Below are 20,962 nucleotides of genomic sequence, written 5' to 3'. Positions count from 1 at the left end.
GGTTCAAGCTGTCCAACCAGGAGAAAGCACCAAGAATGAGGCGTACCTTCTTTTCTCTAGGTTCCAGATTAAGTCAGACTAGGAAGAAAGGCCTGGTAATCTACTTCCAAAAATCAGCCAGTGAAAACCCTGTGGATCACAGCAGTCTAATCAGTAAGCCCTCATGGATATGGCACAAGATTGGGCAATGTTTTGTTCCGTTGTCCCTGGGCAAGGGTGACTGGACAACAGCTAACGACAACAAACAGGTACCCTATCTTAACTCCTAAGTCCATGTTCTGCAGTGGCTGAGACCTAAGAGGCTGACTTTATGACTTGGCGGCTTGAGTTTGCGTTGCATGTAGGAGGAAGGGCCAGGACTGAGGGTGCCATCATCATCTTGATAGAGTCCCCTCATCTGTCATCTGGTTTCTCCTTGGTCTGGACCCGTTTCCTTCATGGCTCTATGCTGGTGAACCCTTCCTAAGAGCCAGTGACAGTCACTATACTGATAAATCCCTCCATGAGGGGGTCAGGCCCTTGATGGGCCTTGTTCCCATGCAGAGGAGAGCAGCCAGGTCTGCGAGAGGCTATTCCAGTGAAATAGCTGGGCCAGGTGGGTACCGCCATAAAGCCTGACTTCCCCAAGGCTGCTGGGAGCTCCAGGTATGTCTTAGTTTCCTCATGATGTCATAACAAAAAATACCACAAGTGGTTGACTTTAAATAACAGGAATTTTTTTCTCACAGTTTTGGAGGTTAGAAGTCCAAATCAGGGCATCAGCTCCAGGAGAGGGTCCTTTGTTGCTGGTAGCCCTGTACATTCCTTGGCATCCCTTGGGTTGTAGAGGGATCTTCACATGGTGTCTGTCTTCGCCTGTGTGTGTCTGTGTCTATTCTGGCCCTTTTATAACTCCAAAGTGATTAGATTTAGGACCCACCCTATTCTAGTGTGATCTTGTTAATGTAACAAAAGAAACCCTGTATTTCCCAATAAGATCATATATACAGGTACAGGGAAGACCACTCAACATAATGTGGGGGGAACACCATTCAATCCATAGCACGGTGATACCCACAGGCACCCCCCCCCCCCCCCCAGTTGAGAAGCCACCATTTCTTACACAGAGGCTTCTCCTGCCCTTCTTTGCTCTGATCTCCCGGGATTACAATCCTGTCTTACTTTCCCTGGTTTTCTCTCCTACCAGGGATTTAGGGGACTGTTGGTTTGTCTCTGTATTCTCGCCTAGTTCTGCATTTTTCCACTCCAGCTTCCCTTCCTTCCCACCCCCATTCTATGCTTTTGATCTGTGACCTTCTTATCTTCTGGAATTGCAGGAGAATCTGCGACTGTGGGCCAGCCACCTGGCCTCACTCAACCTCAAGCCTCGTTAGGAAGCTAGGGCTGTCCATATCCACACGCTCTGCCCACCCCACAGGGCAGCTGGGATGCCCGGGTTGGGTGTGTGAGCCGCACACTGCTCTGCCCTGCTCTGACCTGGGGCCCTTTCGCTGCTAACCCACAGGGACTGCGTCATGCTCTGTTGCCTGAACAGCGGTACCAGCTTCGTGGCCGGGTTTGCCATCTTTTCAGTCCTGGGCTTCATGGCGTACGAACAGGGGGTCCCCATTGCTGAGGTTGCGGAGTCAGGTAAGTTTGCCAAGGATGGGGACATGAAAGGCCAGGGAAGGTTGTGGGGGAGGCCTTGAGGATGATTATAATGAAAATAAGACCCCCTCAACTTCTGGGTTTATGTCTCAGAAAGTAGCCCCACCATCCATTCACAAACCAGGACCCTGGGAATTACCTGGGAGGGAAACCTTGATATCGCCCGTCTTGGTCATCTAGTGCTGTTATAACAGAAATACCCACAAGTGGACGGCTTTAACAAAGAGAAATTTATTCTTTCACAGTCTAGTAGGCTACAAGTTCAAATTCAGGGCGCTAGCTCCAGGGGAAGGCTTTCTCTGTCTGTCAGTTCTGGAGAAAGGTCTTTGTCATCAATCTTCCCCTGGTTGAGGAGTTTCTCAGTGCAGGCACCCAGGTCCAAGGAACGCGCTTTGCACTTTCTTGGTGATGTAAGGTCCCCATGTCTCTCTGCTCGCTTCTCTCTTTTAGATCTCAGAAGAGATTGGCTTAAGACACAATCTAATCTTGTAGATCTCATCAACATAACTGCAGCTAATCTATCCCATTAATATCATAGTGATAGAATTTACAACATGAAGGAAAATCACATCAGATGACAAAATGGTGGGCAGTCCCACAATATTGGGAATCGTGGCTTTGCCACGTTGATACACATATTTTGGGGGGACACAGATCAATCTATGATACCTCACCATTCCTGAATCTAAGGCATCCCCAACTTCCATAGATTCAGTCTCCCTGTGATCACACCACTTCCCTCCAGCTCCTCTGTCTCCCCCAGTCCAGAGCACCATCGCTTCCCTGGTGACTGTAGGAACCTTGCACTTGCCTCTCTGCACGGCCCCTGAAGCCTGCATTATCCACCTTCTGCAGCCTCACCAGCCGCCTCACCCACCTTGTTCCCCTACACTCACTCAGTGCTCTGCTTTCACTTCTCGGATATAACATACTCCCTCCCACCACAGGGCCTTTGCATATGCTGTTCACTCTGCTTGGAGAGTCTCTCCCTCTCCCTGGCCTGGAGTCACCATGCATGTGGCAACCTTAAATGCAGACTGACGTGTGTTTGTATCAAACACATCAAAGGTGTGGTTATCATTGCTGAGGTAACTGTGCAAAATAGTGAATAACTCTTACCTTGCTTTACATGTACTTGAATTCTGGGAAAGTTCAGAATATATTAAAAAGTTAAAAAAAAGAAAATATTTTTACACATTTAAAAAAAAAAAAAAAAAACATTAAGCAGAGTTATATTCTAAACCAAAAAAACAAAAAAACCAAACCCAGTGCCGTCGAGTCGATTCCGACTCATAGCGACCGTACAGACAGAGTAGAACTGCCCCTTAGAGTTTCCACGGAGCACCTGGCGAATTCGAACTGCCGACCCTTTGATTAGCAGCTGTAGCACTTAACCACTACGCCGCCAGGGTTTCTGAGTTATATTCTAGGCTCAGATAATTATAAATACCATTTTTATATAAATATATAAATTTTTAACCTACGAAAATGTCTGGTGGAACAGTTTGTCAAGAGAAATAGGAGGAGGCAACCCTCCCGTCTCCACTTACTCAGTGCTAGTGGTGTCTCCCATTCATTGTGACAACCTCAAACACCCCTGGGGCTACACTGCCCCCAGTGAGAATCCTGATCTGGGGTGTGACTGTTAGCCCAGCATTCACAGCGAGGGCGGCACCTCTCTCACAACTGAACTGGCCTGGGCAGTAGGTATGGACATTGAAGCATGAAAATGGCTACCAAGCTCCGCTCTGTCCATACCAGGGTCCGCCTTCCTCATGACTGTGTACAATCAGAGGTAGAGATAGAAACACTAGCAACAGGAAACTTTAGTACACCATTCTCAGTGCAAAGCAGAACACATGGATAAAAATGAGTAAGAAGATAGATGATCTAAACAACATAACCAGTGGGATAGATCTTATGAGTATGTATAGATATTCTTATAACAGAGAATAAGCATTCTTCTCAGCTATCTACAGCATGTTCATACACACACAGTGACATATTAAGTGACAAAGCATCACCAAGACTATCGCCTGAGATACCTTTTTAACCTGGAAGTGAAGCCACTCCCAGAGGTCACCTTTCAGCCAAATAATAAATTATCTCATAAAATAAACAATAACATCTGTGAGGCATGTGCTCCTTTAAACAATCAACTATACGAATGGTCAACATTTACACAAAAGCAAAGATGAGAAGACAATGAGAGGCAGGGAAGCTGGATGGATGGAAACGGGGCAGGCAGAATGGAAGTGGTGAGAGCTGCCACATTACAGGGATTGTAGACCAATGTCACAAATCAAATTGTATATGAATTGTTGAATGAGAATCTAATTTGCTGTGTAAACTTTCACCTAAAATGCAAAAAAAAAAAAAAAATCAGTTATTTCCACAGAATAGAAATATTACAGACAGTACTCTTGGATCACAACGCAATAAAACTAGAAATTTCTAGTAAAACAAAAAATAGGTCATTCCACCTGGAGACAAAGAGTGGGGAAAAAACTCAGCTAAAAGTAGAAATACAAACTGAAATTATAGACTTTGATAAAAATAATGAAAATTGAAAACACTACATATCAGGATCTATGGAATGTTTTTGAAGCTGTGAGTTGAGAAAAACTCACTGCGCTAAACACTTCTATCAGTATAAATGAAATAATGAACATAAATTTCTAACTCAAAAAACTAGGAAAACAACAACATAAAGCAACAGAAAGCACAAGGAAGAAAAAAGATAATGGCAGAAATAAACGAGGCAGAGAATGGAGGTAGAGCACTTGATTGTGCTCAAGCAGAGCCTGTACAATATCGTTAATGTCACACATAAGTAAAATTTTGCTGAAGATCATTCAAAAGTGGTTGCAGCAGTATATCGACCAGGAACTTCCAGAAATTCAAGCCGGATTCAGAAGAGGACGTGGAACGACGGATATCATTGCTGATGTCAGTCAGATGGATCTTAGCTGATAGCAGAGAATATCAGAAAGATGTTTATCTGGGTTTTATTGACTGTGCAAAGGCATTCAACTGTGTGGATCACAACAAATTGGAATAATATTGCGAAGAATGGGAATTCGAAAACACTTGTGCTCATGTGGAACCTGTCCATAGACCAAGAAGCAGTCGTTCAGTCAGAACAAGGGGATACTGCACGGTTTAAAGTCAGAAAAGGTATGTGTCATGGTTGTATCCTTTCACCTTACTTACTCAGTCTGTATGATGAGCAAATAATCTGAGAAGCTGAACACATATGAAGGAGAACACAGCATTAGGATTGGAGGAAGGCTCATTAACAATATGCGAATGGTACAACCTTGCTTGCAATATGCGGATGATACAACCTTGATTGCTGAAAGCATAGAGGACTTGAAACACAATGAAGATGAAGACTACAGCCTTCAGTATGGATTACACCTCAACATAAAACAAAAATCCTCACAACTGGACCAATAAGCAACAGCATGATAAAGGCAGAAAAGATTGAATTTGTCAAGGATTTCATTTTACTTGGGTTCAAATCAACACCCATGGAAGCAGCAGTTCAGAGATTAAATGACTGCAAAAGTCCTCTTTAAAATGTTAAAAAGCAAAGATGTCACTTTGTGGACTAAGGTGCGCCTGACCCAAGGCATGGTGTTTTCAGTCGCCTCATATGCATGTGAAAGCTGGACAATGAATAAGAAAGACAGAAGAAGAATTGATGTTTCTGAATTAGGGTGTTGGCGAAGAATATTGAATATACCATGGACTGCCAGAAGAATCAACAAATCTGTCTTGGAAAAAGTACAACTGGATTGTTCCTTAGAAGCAAGAATGACAAGATTTCGTCTCATGTACTTTGGACATGTTATCAGAAGGGACCAGACCCTGGAGAAGGACATTATGCTTGGTAAAGTAGAGAGTCAGGGAAAAAGATGAAGACCCTCAACAAGATGCATTGACACAGTGGCTACAACAATGGGCTCAAACATAGCAATGATTGTGAGAACGACGCAGGACCAGGCAGTGTTTTGTTCTGTTGTACACAGGGCTGCTATGAACAGAATCAACTCTACTGCACTTAACAAAAACAACAGAGAATAGAGAAACAGTGAATCTAATTAATATATCAAAATCTTGGGATTTCTAAGTTAAAATAGATAAGCAGCTAGATAACCTAACGGAGAAAAAAAGGATGTCCGGAATGACCAAATCCATAGAGACAGAAAGCAGATTAGTGGTTGCCAGGGAATTGGGAGGGGCACAGAATGGGGAGAAATTACTTAATGGGCGTGGGGCAATGCAAAAATTTTGAAAATAGAGAGAGGTGGTGGTTGCACAACAGTGTGAACGCACTAAATACCACTGAGTTATATACTTTAAAATCATGTGTTATGTGAATTTCAACTCAAAAGGGCAAAAACTCACAATAAGAAATGACAAAGTACAATGGCCAAAAGGTGAAAACAGCCCAGTTGTCCATCAGTGGATGAATGGATAAACTAAAGTGTGGTCTCTCCATACAATATGGTTGAATATTATTCAACTATAAAAAGGAATGAAGTACAGTTGGCCCTCCATATCCACAGGTTCCTAATTTGCAGATTCAATCAACCTCAGATTGAAAACTTAAAAAAAAGAAAAGAAAGTTCCAAAAAGCAAAATTTGAATTTGCCATGCGTTGAGCACTGCGCTGAATCCACATGAATAAAATGATGTGTGGGCGTACCCTGCTGTAGCCTCCCACCATTTCACAGACCTTCAGTCTCTTTCAGCGCTTGTTTGAGCATTGTTTGCCTTGTGTCTTGTTCTTTCACTACTTATATTGTGGGCACCCTTTGTTTCTGTGAAAAAAGAAAAAATGGCTCCAAAAAAACAATGGGGTGGTCAAAGCAGTCCCTCAAAGGCTAAGTGTGAGGAGGTTGAGGAGAGCGAGAGGAAGGACTTTTAGGCTAGTAAGGGATGGTTGACCAGCCACATATAACACTCAAGAATCTCAAGACTTTCAAGATCACTGGAGAATTGGCATTAGCTGATGCCCAGGCAGCGTCAGCATTCCCAGAAGAGTTCAAGAAACTCATAGAAGAGAAAGGCTACCTTCCAGAGCAAGTCTTCAATTGTGATGAAGCAACTATCCACATGGCATTCACATTGTATTACGTATTATAAGTCGCCTAGAGATGATTTAAGTATACAGGAGGATATGCATGGGTTATATACAAATACTACACCATTTTATATAAGGGACTTGAGAATCCGTGGATTTTGGTATTCGCAGGGGGACCTGGAACAGTCCGCCATGGTTACTGAGGGACGACTGTACTAATACAGGCTATGATATGGACGAACCTCAAAAACATACTGAGTGAAAGAAGCCAGACACACAAGGTCCCATATTGCATGATTCCATTTATAGAAATTATCCAGAATAGGTAAATCCATAAAGACAGCAGATTGGTGGTTGCCAGGAACTAAGGAGTGAGTAGTAGGTAGTGACTGCTTAACGGGTGTGGGGTTTCCTTTTAGGATGACGAACTGTTTTGAAACTAGGTAGAGGGGGTGGTTGTACAACATTGTGAATGTACTAAATGCCACCGAACTGTTCACTGTAAAATGGTTAATTTTATGTTATGTGAATTTCACCTCAACCCAAAAAAAGAAAGAGAAGAAATGACAAGGGGGAAATAACTATTGAAGCAAAAGAAACTTTTTAAAAATGCTAAGAGGCTGTTTTGCAGACCTTTATGCACATAAATTTAAAATGAATATTTTCCTAGGAAAATGCAGGTTACCAAAATTGACCACTGTTGATTTAGAAATAGAGAAAGTTATTGAAGAACTACTCCACAAAAAAAGCACCATGCCCAGATGACTTCACAGGGGAATTCTATCAAACTTTCAAAGACCAGAGAGGCTCAGTGCACGATTAATCATTCTAAAGCTTTGAAAAGGAATAAAAACCTCCTAACTCCTAACTTATGAAGCATGTATGACATTGATACCTAAATCAGTATCCAATAAAGACAATACAAAGAAAACTACAGACCAGTATCACTCATGAATAACAATACAAAAATACTGAATATTATCAGACAGACTCTAACACCACATTAAGAAGGTAACACACCATGATCAAGTGGGATTTATTTCAGGAAACAATGCAAGGTTGGTTCAATATTAAGAAATCTACTAATACTATATACTATATGAATAGATCTAAGGAAAAAGTCCTTATCTCCATAGGTGCTGAAAAAGCCTTTAACAAAATTCAACACCCATTCATGATTAAAAAGAAAACACTCAACAAAATAGAAATCAAGAGATATTTTTAACATGTTCTCACACACACACACACTGTAGTCTTAAAGCCAGTATTTTACTTAATGGGAAAATGCTAGAGGCATTCTCATGAGATTAGAAACAAGGTAAGGATGCCTGCTATCTCCACTACCATTCAATATTCTGCCGGAAGTATTAACCAATGGCAATTAGAAAAAAACCTAGAGGCATAAGAATGGATAAAGAAAAGTACACCTATCTCTATTTGCAAATCATATGATAGTATACCTGCAAAAACCCCAGAGATAGAAGGGTAAACCTACCCCAAACAATAAAAGAATTCAGTAAAGTAACAAGATATAAAATTAAGATACAAAAATCTATAGCCTTCATGTCCACAAATAGGAAACAGGGGGGATAATAGTAGTGAAAATCCCATTTTACAATAGCAACAGAGAAGATGAATTACTAAGGAATGAATTTAACAAGAAATTTGTAAAACCTATGTAAGCAAAATATTAAAACACTCTTGAAAGACACAAAAGTAGACTTGAACAAATAGAAACACGTCTCTGTTCTTATATAAAATAACGCAACATTGTAAAGATCATTCTTTCCAAGATTCTTCATGAATGCAATGCAATACCAATAAAAATAGATAGCTGCCATCAAGTCAGTTCCAACTCATAGCAGCCTTAGGTACGACAGAACAAAATGTCACCCAGTTCTGCATCATCCTCACACCTGCCAGTATGTTCAAGTCCATTGTTGGGGCTTTTGTGCCAGTCTGTCTCACCAAAGGTCTCCCTCCCCTTGTTGGTCCTCTGCTTCACCAAACATTATGTCTTCCCTCTAGCAATTGATTCCTCCTGATGACTTGTGCAATGCAGGCGAATCCGGCAGTGTGCTGCTGTGATCCGTAAGGTTTTCATTTTCTAATTTTCAGAAGTAGATTTCCAGGCTTTCCTAGTCTCTTTTTTTTTTTTTTAGTCTGGAAGCGCCACTGAAACCTGTCCACCACAGGTGACCCTGCTGGTATTTACAATACTGGTTGCATAGCTTCCAGCATCACAGAAACATACAAGCCACCACAGTACGACAAACTGACAGATGAGTGGTAGACTGATACAGATATACCAACTGGCTATTTTATGGAGCTAGGCAAATTCATACTGTAGTTTATATGGAAAAATAAGCATGCAAAAATAGCCAGGTAAACACTGAAAAATGAAAGCTACAGGGGAAAAACTAGCCTTACCAGACATTAAAATGTACTTTATATAAAAAGAGCCTTTATAATAAAACAGCGTGCATAAATAGCCAAATAAACCAGTGGAATCAAATAGAAAGTCCATAAATAGACCCATGTATATATGGAAATTTAGTATATGATAAAAGTGACATTTGAAATCATGTGGTGAAGATGGACTTTTTAAGAATCAGTGCTGGAATAACTGGGTAGCCACTTGGAAAGAGACAAAATTAGATTTTTACTTCCTATCATAAACAAGAATAAACTCCAAATGAATCGAGAATTAAGTATAAAAAGCTGAAACCATGTCAGTGCTAGAAGAAACCATGGATTAATTCCTCTTTACCTCGGTGTCAGAAATGGCATTCTAACTCTGATTCAAAACTATAAATATAAAAAAAATTGATAAATTCAACTCATAAAAATAAACTGCATGGCAAAAAAAAAAAAATTACCATAAACAAAGACTTCTAACAACCTGGAAGAAAATATTTGCCATACATACCACAGAGAACAGTCTAATATCCCTAATATATAAAGAACTCTTAAAAAACTGAGGGACACAGGACCAAAAACCCATTAGAAAAATGTAAAAAGATACTAACAATTTACAAAAGAAGGTATGAAAATGGCCCTCAGACATATAAAAGAATATTCAGACTCACTCATAACTAGAGAAATGGAAATAAAAACGACCCTGAGATACCATTTCTCACCTATCAGACTAGCAAACATTAAAAGTATAACACCACATTCCGTTGATAAGGCGGTCTCATACATTGCTGGTGGAAGGCAAACAGGTTACAAGGAGCTGGGGGAAATTTGGCTGTACCTAGCAAAACAACATATGCACTTATTTTTTGATCCAATAACCCCACTTCTAGGAATCTACCAGGACATACATCTCCAGCAATATTAAAAGGCTATTCATTGCAGCATTGTTTGCATTGGAAAATATTGGAAACAACCTAAATTCCCACACGTAGGAGAGCGGTTGAATAAACTGTGGTATATCTACCCAGTGGAATACCATGCAGCTATAAAAATAAACAATTTCGAGGATATGCTGTTAAATAAAAAAGCAAGTATTTATAGCATGTTATCCATCATGTGATAAAGAAGAAGATATAAGAAAATAATTCTGCTCATTTGTGCAAAAGAAATACAGAAAGGATATACTAAAAACTAAAACGATTAGTTATCTATAGGGTATGGTTGGAAAAGGGTTGGAAAGAAAGGAGGAATGGGAATGAATTAGTACGGATGAGAATAAAGTCACACTTTTTAAATTATCATTTTTTTTAGCTCTGACTTTTAGAACCGTGGTAATGTTTCATGTAACTAGTTGTTATTGAGTTGATTCATATTCATGGCAACCCCATGTGTGTCAGAGCACAGCTGTGCTCCACAGGGTTTTCAATGGCAGGTTTTTCAGGAGTAGATTGCCAGGCTTTTCTCCTGAGGCATCTCTGAGTAGACTCAAAATTCTGACTTTTCAGTTAGCAGCTGAGCATGTTAACTGCTTGCACCACTCAGAGACTCAGGTACTTCCTTCCCCCGAAGTAAATAATGATTATTTGTGGGTAGAACCCAAAATGGAGTACAAATAGTAACAACTGAACATAGCCGTAATACTGTATGGGGGTTCACATGCATATATTTCCTAGGTCTGTATGCTGAGAGGACCTAGAAGCAATGACTTCCCGGCAGTAATGAGCATACCTAGTGCCCAGATCTTGGTTTCTAAACACCATTCTCCAATAAAAGGAACACAACTCTGTGGAATAGCAGTTGATTTCGGTTCTGGAGCAGGACAAGATGAAACTAGAACATTTCATAGTGCCAGAATATAAGTGCTCAGAAAAAGGATGGAGACATGTCAAAAGGACATAGAAATCAACCTGAAGGAGCTCCCAAAGGCCAAAGCTGGAACAATATGAGCAGCAAAATATATAGTGTAGTATGGATCATAACCCATAGACTAAACTAAATACCCAGGAGTCACCATATTGATCTAAATAAATGATAACTTGTCCTTAAAGAAGAATGACAATTAACAAATGTAAAAGGAATGAGGAAAATACAAAATCACCACTAGGAAAACACTTCAGTAATAATTGTTGCAGGTAAGACCCACCAATGGATGCAAATATCAGTGAGCAAAAGTTTGAGGAGAAACAGGATATTTTCATAATCTCAAAGTATTACCCCCACACCCAAGGCATTTATCAGTTACAAAGGGGAAAACAGTAACTTTTTAGTGGAGAAATGCAGAAGACGCCAACTTCACCAAGTGATCAAGATCAACATCACCAGTAATAAGACATTGGCATGATGTACCCCTGATACAATGCACTGAGAAGGACACAACATCACTTTTGAGGTGTTCTTGCCAAAAATGCATAACCTCAGTCTAACCATGAGAAAACATCAGACAAACCCACACTGAGAGACATTCTGTAAAATAATGAACAGTACTCAAAAGTGTTAAGGTCATGAAAAACAAGAAAATACTGAAGAGTTGTCACAGATTGGAGGAGACTAAGGAGATACAACAACTAAACCTAAGACTGGATACTGGAACAGAAAAGAGACATTATGGAAAAAAACTGGTAAAATATGAGTAAGTTCTTTAATTAATACTATTGTATCAACGTTAAGCAGGAGCAAAACAAGGATGTGTGTTCTCGGTTTATATTCAGTATTGTGTTGGAGTTCCTAGAGATTGAAGTAAGACAAGAAAAAAAAAATAAAGATTGGAAAGGAAGAGTAAAAACTGTCTTTACTCATAGACAACATGCTTGACCACATAGAAGATCCTAAGAAACCTGCCCCCCCAAAAAAAAAAAAATCACAAAAATTAATAAGTGAATTTAGCTAGCAAGGTCGCAGGCTAAAAGGACAATAAACAAAAATCTGTTGTGTTTTTTATATACTAGCAATAAACAATTGGAAATTTTTTAACTTCTGCTCTTCAAAAGACAAAAAGTTGAAAAGACAAGCCACAGACTGGGAGAAAATATCTTTAATACTTTTCTGACAAAGAATTTATATCCCAAACATATAAAGAACTCTCACAACTCAATAAAAAGAACCCAATAAAAATGGGTAAAGTGCTCAAAACAAGTACTTCACAAAAGGAGATATATGAATGGCCAAAAAGCAATATGAAGATACTCAATGTCGTTAGTCATCAGGAAAATGCAAAGTAAAACCATACTGATTTAACACCTGACACCCACTGTAATGACTAAAATCAAAGACTGATAATATCAAGTGTTGGCGAGGATGTGGAGCCACTGGAAGTCTCAAACATTGCTGATAGGAATGTAAAATGGCACAGATACTTTGAAAATCAGTTTGACATTTCCCAGAGAATTAAACATACACTTGCCATATGACCTGGCGTTATGGATTGAATTGTGTCCCCCCAAAAATGTGTGTCAACTAGGCTAGTCAATGATTCTCAGTATTGTGTGATTGTCCACGATTGTCCACCATTTTGTGATCTGATGTGATTTCCCATGTGTTGTAAACTATACCTCTATGATGTTAATGAGGTGGAATTAGTGGCAGTTATTATATTTTTTATTATATTAATGAGTCAGGATTCAATCTACCAGATAAGATTGTGTCTTAAGCCAATCTCTTTTGAGATATAAAAGAGAGAAGTGAGCAGAGGGACATGGGGGATATGGGGACCTCATACCATTAAGAAGCAGTGCCAGTGCCAGGAGAAGAGTGCATACTTTGGACCTAGGGGTCCCTGCATGGAGAAGCTCCTAGACCAAGGGAAAATTAATGACAAGGACCTTTCTCCAGAGCCAACAAAGAGAAAGCCATTCCCTGGAGCTGGCACCCTGAGTTCAGACTTCTAGCCTACTAGACTGTGAGTGAATAAACTTTGTTAAAGCCATCCACTTGTGGTATTTCTGTTATACCCACTAAACCCACTGCTGTCGAGTCAATTCCGACTCATAGCAGCACTAAATAACTAAGACACCTGGCAATTTCATTCCTAGGAAGAATGGGCAAAGCTAACCCTAAAGTGCCGGCAGGGAATGGAGATGAATAGACTACAAAGGGGCACAGGGAGTGATGGAAATGTTCTATATCTTGATTGCAGCAGTGGTTACCTGGGTTTATACACTTTTCAAAAGTCATTCAACTATACACTTAAAAAAGATGCTTATTGGATGTCAAGTATACCTTTATAAACGTGTTTTTTCAAGTAAAAACCAAATCACAGCTAACATGTATTGAGCATTTACCTTTGAAGTGCTTTCCATATTCTGTATTATGTCACTGAGTTCTCACAACCACCATATGAGATAGGACTTTATCATCCCCATTTTTCAGCTGGGGAAACAGAGACACAGATCACAGTAAATAATGAAAGAACCAGAATATGAACCCAGGCCATCTGGCTAACAGAGCCCGTGCACTTAACCACTGTGCTACATCAGGTATCTTTAATATCAGATATCTTCCCTCTAATATTAATAAGGTTCATCTCCAGGACAGGCTAACCAAGCCATTTATTTGGAGCAGCTGAAATAAGTGAGTGTGGACCGGGGAAATGAGCAGAGAAACCCAAAGGGAGGGGCAGCCTGGGTGGCACAGCATTTCTGCAAGCCTGGACCTCTAACTACCTATACAGAATCATCGGCGGCCTGGCCCTTGCCTCAGTCTAGACTGTCTGAATCAGCTAGGACTGTTTAGCAGGTCTGTGTGCCAGACTGACCTGGGTTTGAATCCTGACCCTTCCAGACTCTATCCTCTTGCTTATCTTCCTATACATCATCATAGCACCAACTTTGTGGTGGGGCTGGGAGATTTACATGATGTAAGTGAGAATTAGGCACAGTGCTGGGCTCACAGGAAGCACTCAGTGAATGTTGGGTTCAAATAACAATTGGATAAGGGAGTGGACTCCATCCAGCACTTTTTTCTCTTCTTCCCCTCTAGGCCCCGGCCTGGCCTTTATCGCTTACCCCAAGGCTGTCACGATGATGCCGCTGTCCCCGCTGTGGGCCACGTTGTTCTTCATGATGCTTATCTTCTTGGGTCTGGATAGCCAGGTAAGGGATCAGAGGAAGAGAGGAGCACAAGGCCATGGGCAGGGAGGCCAGATGTTGCTCTTAGGAGCAGCTCCAGGTCTAGCTATCACCTCTTGGTCCTGGTAGTCAAGACCCTGCTTACTGTCCCCATGTGGTTTTCTTCCCAGCACAGCCTGCAGTCTAGTGGGTGCCCTCCAAAGTCACCCCTAAACATGGCTGCTCAAGTCCCTGCAAGTCTTCATATACCCTGTTTACCTCACCTGGAATTCTACCTCCCAACCCCTTTTTTTATTTAAAAAATTGCTAAATACTTCTGCTAGACACCCCAGCAGTACCACCTGGCAAAGTACAAGAAATCCTCAGAGTGTACTCTGGTTTATCATACTCAAGGGCCCCATCAGCATACTAGCCTCTGCCCTGACCAAACCACCCCATGCCCAGAGGCTTAGAAAAGCACCCCCTTCTTCCTTCCCTGTTCATACTGGGGCCCCCATGACTCAGTGCTCCCACCAGCCCCTGCTCCTCCAGTCCACCTGCCTGACCCTCTGTCCCCATCTTGACCTCTAGGCCCCTCTCTGACCCTCCTTCCCTTGCAGCCTGCCTCTCCAGTGAAGGATGTGTAATTTGAACTAGCAGTTTATCCACATGCACGTTTTCCCTTTATCTTCATGAGAAAGGATGTACTTGTGTCTCCTCGCACTTTAAATGGCTGCCTTGCTCCAGCCTGCCCTCCCAGCCCAGCTCCAGTCCTCTTCCTGTGGCTTCCACTTGCTCCTCAATCCCAGAAAACTGCAGTTTTCCCCTGCTGCACCATCCCAGCTGATTGCTCTCAGAGCCCAGAGAACTTCTCCAAGCCAAATCCGATAGATCCACTACCATACTGTGGGCTCTTGATGAGTCAGGCTTGTGTTAGACAGAAAAATTCTAGAAGCAAGAGTCGCAGTTTTAACAAGGCAGCAGCTTTACCTGCACTGCAGGTTATAGACTCAGTCTTCCCCAAGGCTGAACAGCAGGGGAATCACCCACCCCAGCCTCCTCTGTAGAGGGTAGAGCCCCAGCTAGCCTGATGAGATGCTGTCCCCACCCAGAACTTTGGACAAGTCACTTAACCCCTAAGCCCCATGGCTGGCATGTCTGCCAGCCCAGCCAAGTCCAATTTCTTCCCCTGAGTGAGTTTCTCAGAGAATGCTAAGCTGAGCTGCAGAGGCACTGGGTGTTTCTGCTGATAACCTTCACTCCGTTGTCGCATTAAAGGCCTCTAGAGGGATCAGCAGCTTGTGCGTGACTGCCCTGCCTTAGCAGAGGTGTGGGGGCCAGGGCCTCGGCTCTGTGAGTCTCTGGGCTGAGCCAGGACAGCATCTTCTGCCTGCTAGGTGGAGAGGGATCTAGGCTTCTGGCGGTTTGTTAGAGAGGGGAGGGGCCGCTGCGCCCACTTCCATGCGTGCTGCCCTTGCCAGCCTCCAACCTGGGTTGTGCTCTTTACAGCACCATCTCAGTTCATTGTTGCGTCATTATCCCCACTTTGCAGATGAAGAAACTGATGCTCAGAGACGCTAAATGACTTGCTTGGACATGCCCCCAGGTCTGCCTGCTTCTAAGTTCATACTCTCTGGTGTTTCTTCGGTTTTGATCCTGGATGACAGCCTCCCCTGAGCCCCATCTCCTTTCCTACCCTGAGACCCGGAGAAAGAATGTGCAAAGGCAACCCTATGTAGAGGCAGGGTAACCAGGAGGCTCAGAGCCTGGCTTTGGAATCAGACCTAGGTTTGCATCCCAGCTCCACCATTTACCAGCTTTGTAACTTTGGGCTATTCACCTCCCCTCTCTGTGCCTCAGTCCTTTTGTCTGCACATCGAGGAGGCAGAAGTGAATTGGAAAGGATTTGGAGCCAAAAAATGGTTCCAGGAAGGGCACCCCCCCCCCCGCACACGCACACATGCTGACAAGCAAAAGACTTGATTCCTCCTTCCTCCCTCCCTCCAGTGGCATCACAAGGATTGGTGTCACCCAGTGCAGAAACTCACAATGTAACCCCCAGGCTAATTACTGCAATATTATAGCTAAAACATCAGAAAGTTTGACAAAATTAGCAACTATAAAAACACCAACAGCAACAAAAACAACAGCATGTCTTAGAGTAAAACTCTCAGACTCTGTAAAAGTGAAACGAGATTTATCAAAAGCATAAGGAACATTCAGATGGGGAGATGTTAGCCCACACAAAGTGAGAACCAATGAATCCAAGGGCAGCTGCTTCCCAGGGATAGTTATAGTGTGGAATCAGGAATCTCCCAGCAAGATTCTGATTGATTGACCCTCTCTAGGCTTGCCTGGACTTGCCCAGACTTGCCTAGGCATAGCCACATTCTGGTGAAGATTGTTTTCTTGGACCCTCCCTAGGCTTGCTTGGACTTATCTGAGCATAACCTGGGCTTGCCTGGAATTGTTTAAGCATAGCCACCTTGTCTGTTCACCAAAATGTTGAAATTAGTACAAGGGTTATAACTTTAAAGCAGAAGCAGGAGTGCAAAACAAAATAGAATTGGGCCTGCTCCTAGGCCAGCCACCCTAAATATGCGAGGCACCTCTGTTCTGGAGCTTTTTTTCGTTTCCTCCTTTTTTTCAAGAATTTCTGAGGAAATTCTTTGATTACATTATCAAGCGCCATTTTGGGGAGGGTGCTTGGATTTATAGTTCCCAGTAGGAAAGCATTATTAGAATATGCTAGAAGAAAGATAACTATATTTTGTTGCAGTCTTTCGGAGGTTCTTATAGATGGCTGCTTACTGTAATAAGTCTTTAACACCCCAGATGCTATTATGAATAGCTGAGCACCATCTGCCATAGCTGGGGACTCTACTTCTGCAGTGTTAACCTTGGAGTGACATATAGAGTGGGCCACACTGAGGAATAACCTGGCCTTAAAGGGGGTTGTTATAAGGAGTGAGCTCAAGTCCATCTGAAAGATGAGTACTCTTAATGTACATAATTCTTTTCATAGGCATTAAATTGGTTCTTTGGGTAATAGCATTGGAAGTAATTTTGAGATAACATTTGATAGTTCCAACAAGAGTTACAATTACAGTGAGTATCATTAAACCAGCAAGTAAGACGGATTTAATCCATGATCCTACTTCTTTTGGAAACCAACTGAGTATGTCTAAGAAACGGGAGTCAAGTTGGGGAAGGATGTAGGCAGCCATCTGGCGAATATGTTTGACATTTTGTTCTAACTCCCCTGATGCATTTATCCAGGTACAACAATAGGTGTTAGCAATGGCATGTACCCCTCTTTTTTGGGCTAAAATAGGACAATTTTATTATTCAACACAACCTTAACTAGGGACCTTTGTTGGGCTTCAGTGTTAACAGCAATGTCACTTGCTAACTTTTCCATAGTACTAGGTAAGTTATAGGTAAAAAAAAAAAATTTTTTTTTTTTTTTTTTATAGTGTGTTCTAAATCAACCCTTCCATACTAGGGCAAAAAGTTTCAAAGAAAGGAATAGCCAAGCCCTGGATTTTCAGCTAAGGTATTGGTACTTATTCTTCCTTAAGCATTAGCTCTTTTGGTTCTTCTTCTTTCCAGTAATTTTAAGTCATGGGTCCAATGTAGACTATCATTGTAGGAATAAATTTCAAAGACACAACAGTCCAAGTAGAGGTGATGTTGTCCTTCTTCAGCTGGGACAGATGAATCCACATTTTGACTCCCTGCAGATTAGCAGCACATGGATTAGTAAGGAGGACCAAGTATAGTCCTTTCCACTGGGGCTCCAATGAATCCTTTAATTGCTGTCTCTTCCAATAATCATCTTCTCCTGGGGCAATGTTAAGCAGATCTTGGGATTCTAACTTCTGATCATCAAAGGCTTATTTAACCTGTGAAAAATATTCTTTCAAAGTAGAATTAAGTATGGAATCATTTAAAACACCTAGAATATGTTTAGTCAGAACTTTGACGTGCTTCTAATCCGTAGAATATTCTGTAGCCAACATAATGTTATTAGTTACTGAAATAACTGATTCTTTAATTTAAAAGATGGGGGGGGGAGGTTTCTTATATCTAAAAAAAAAAAAAATTAAACATCAGCAATATTCTCATATAAATTTTATTGTAATTCTCTTAGTTTACTTAGCCTTATGTAGTTAACTTTGGTTCCATGCCATTGTAGATCAACAGTAGTTTGAAAACTTTATCAGCTTCTACATATGAGCTCTGGAAATCTTGACTTGGTTTAGTGGTATCCGCATTCAAAATATAATAGTCCTTTTCATAAGTTCAACATAGTCCATTCTTTTTGTTGAAATATTTCAGGCATATTCAGCAAAGTAAAAACTTATCTGTGGACAACAAAACTTAATATGGCTATGATTAACTTATAATGTAATACTTCTTAAAAAGAGAAAGACCTGATGGGAGTTGATTACAAAAGCTAATACAGAGCCAAATACAGTTACTTCAGACAAAAATATCTCTAAACATTATGATTAACCTGATTTTCAAAGAGCTTCATATATAACACATAATAATCTTGAGGCATAATATCATATAGTCAGGATATACTGAGAATATACCAAGATTATCAAGGCTCTAAACATCTGAATAGTAATAAAAACTCCATGAGTAAATGATGTGAATTCTCCAGTTAAAACCATTGGCTTTGATGATGCTAAATTCAAAGAATCAAAGTTTTGACCAAGATAACAATTTAAAAATAATAAAATTATGACATAATACTATGCTCTTGTTGTCTAATAGTGGGCAAAAACATAAGAGGAAATATTAAAGCATAAGTTTTCAATCCAAAGAGAATCAGGTACTTCTCTTGATTTGATAACGTTTCATGTAATTTATAACATATTAAATCGACCTTTCTTAGCACTTTTCTCAGAAACAGACCCTTTGTGGCTTTCCACAAAGTTTCAGAGTTGTCAGTAGTTTATCATAGGTCACTGAGAAACAATACTTAGGTTATTTAACAAAAGATCTTAAAGGCAAAAAATAAAAATAAACGTAGTTTCTTTCAAGGCCGTACAGCTTGGTTTTCGGCTCAGGAATTTATTTTCATGAGATACCAAACCCTTGCTCTTTGAGACAGATTACACAAACAAGAGATTAACTTTTCAACCCAGTAGTTTAACAAATTTTGTTACTTTAACAGCAAGAAACCCAACTCTTTTCTATTTGACATTAAAGCCTTTAGAAATTCTCATAAATTAACCCATCAAACTTTCAGCCAGGCAGATAAAAACTTTGACTATATCAAATAAATTCTCTACTTATAAAAACTTTTCTTTGTTTCATATCTCTTATAGTACCCAGACCAAAACCCAGTGCCGTCGAGTTGATTCCAACTCATAGCAACCCTATAGGACAGAGTAGAACTGCCCCATAGAGTTAAGTGGCAATAATGAACATACTCATTAGCAGACCCAAATATACATATCCTTTCTCTGTGGCATAAAAAACAAAAGTACATAATCTTAAATTATAACAAATATTAGCTCAATTTAATACCAGTAAGTTATCTAAAGTTCTTAGAAATTATTTTAAGCCTATATATCATAAAATATAATTACTGTTGAAATAAAGTTCACTATTTCCCATAATCTAACTTTAGCCCTTTGAGTTTTTATCAACTGGTTTTGGAAATCATAGCCTCTGCTCAACCAACCAATTCATTGATATGGATATAACCTTAAGCTTCTAGCTAGGAGTGGAAACATCTCCCCAGGCCATTTCAGGTGTGTTTCATTGTGATTTCTATCTTTTGACTCCTGGTCAAAGACAAGGATTAGTCATCCCAATTAATTCACATATGTTTAAGTTGGCCTAGGTATTTTGAAAGACAAAAGATCACAACCTTTTAAATATCCAGTAAATATCAAAGCTTTTTAGGAATTTTGTAAATGAACCCATCAGTTCTTGACTAGTCATTTTTTCTTCTAGGCTTTTCTTATGCCTCCCTTTTCCCATTCTGAAACTACTAGTTTTACTTTAAGACAAAATGACCCCTTTTCCTTAAACACATTCCATGTAATGTTTAGCTTAAGCCACTTAGAAAGGTTTTGCTTTTAAGATTTTGCTTTTAAGGTTGACATAGTACAAAACATGAACCTTTGTCAGAACAAATTCACTTTCATTAATTCCTGGAAATATTTGGACTGTTAACTTTATATAAGCACTTACTTATCGTTAAACGGACCATAATAATTTTTTTTGAAAGAATATTATAATCTAGTTTTAATAATACCATCTGGAGGTAGGAAATCATATTTTCATAACCCTATCTCTGGCATGCTTTATAGGATCCTTTAGAGAAGAAATTTAGAATAATTTGTTTCTTTTTAAAGCCTTGCTATACCAATCAACATAAACAATGTATCCTTTTTCAGTACACTTTTCAAAAAGACCAATTTATATCAAAGTTTCTCAAAGTAACTACTAAATGTCCAAATCATAAGACAGATGGAAAAAGCAGCTTTTCTTGGAAGGGGAAAGAACTGAGATTTTAGACAACCCTATGAGAAACACCAACCATAGTCTTCAACTTGATAGAAGACCAAAACTCAAACATTACTGTCTAGACCAGAGGCAAACTCTCAGAACAAAACAAGGCAGAAAGCCTCATAAACTTACTGTCTGTGAGGCCAGCTCAAAGACTAGGCTTATACACTACCACATAACATAAACAATCCAGTTTCTTAAAATGTATACAGCAATTCTTTGGCAAGAC

The 20,962-nt window shown here is 40.3% G+C and overlaps 1 protein-coding gene across 1 annotated transcript in view; it reads left to right on the top strand.

Annotated features, from left to right (window-relative positions):
- SLC6A11 (solute carrier family 6 member 11) overlaps positions 1 to 20,962 on the top strand; it is a 177,914-nt gene that overhangs the window by 143,072 nt on the left and 13,880 nt on the right. The window contains exons 8-9 of the mRNA XM_003409756.4: positions 1,505 to 1,629; positions 14,132 to 14,244. Of these exons, the coding sequence (XP_003409804.4) occupies positions 1,505 to 1,629; positions 14,132 to 14,244 (238 nt within the window). The remainder of the gene's footprint in view (positions 1 to 1,504; positions 1,630 to 14,131; positions 14,245 to 20,962) is intronic.

The sequence above is a fragment of the Loxodonta africana genome, chromosome 22 (assembly GCF_030014295.1).
Source record: "Loxodonta africana isolate mLoxAfr1 chromosome 22, mLoxAfr1.hap2, whole genome shotgun sequence".
In the NCBI taxonomy this organism is placed as follows: Eukaryota; Metazoa; Chordata; class Mammalia; order Proboscidea; family Elephantidae; genus Loxodonta; species Loxodonta africana.
Note: the sequence above shows the minus strand (reverse complement) of the source record. Positions and strands in the feature narration are given on the sequence as shown.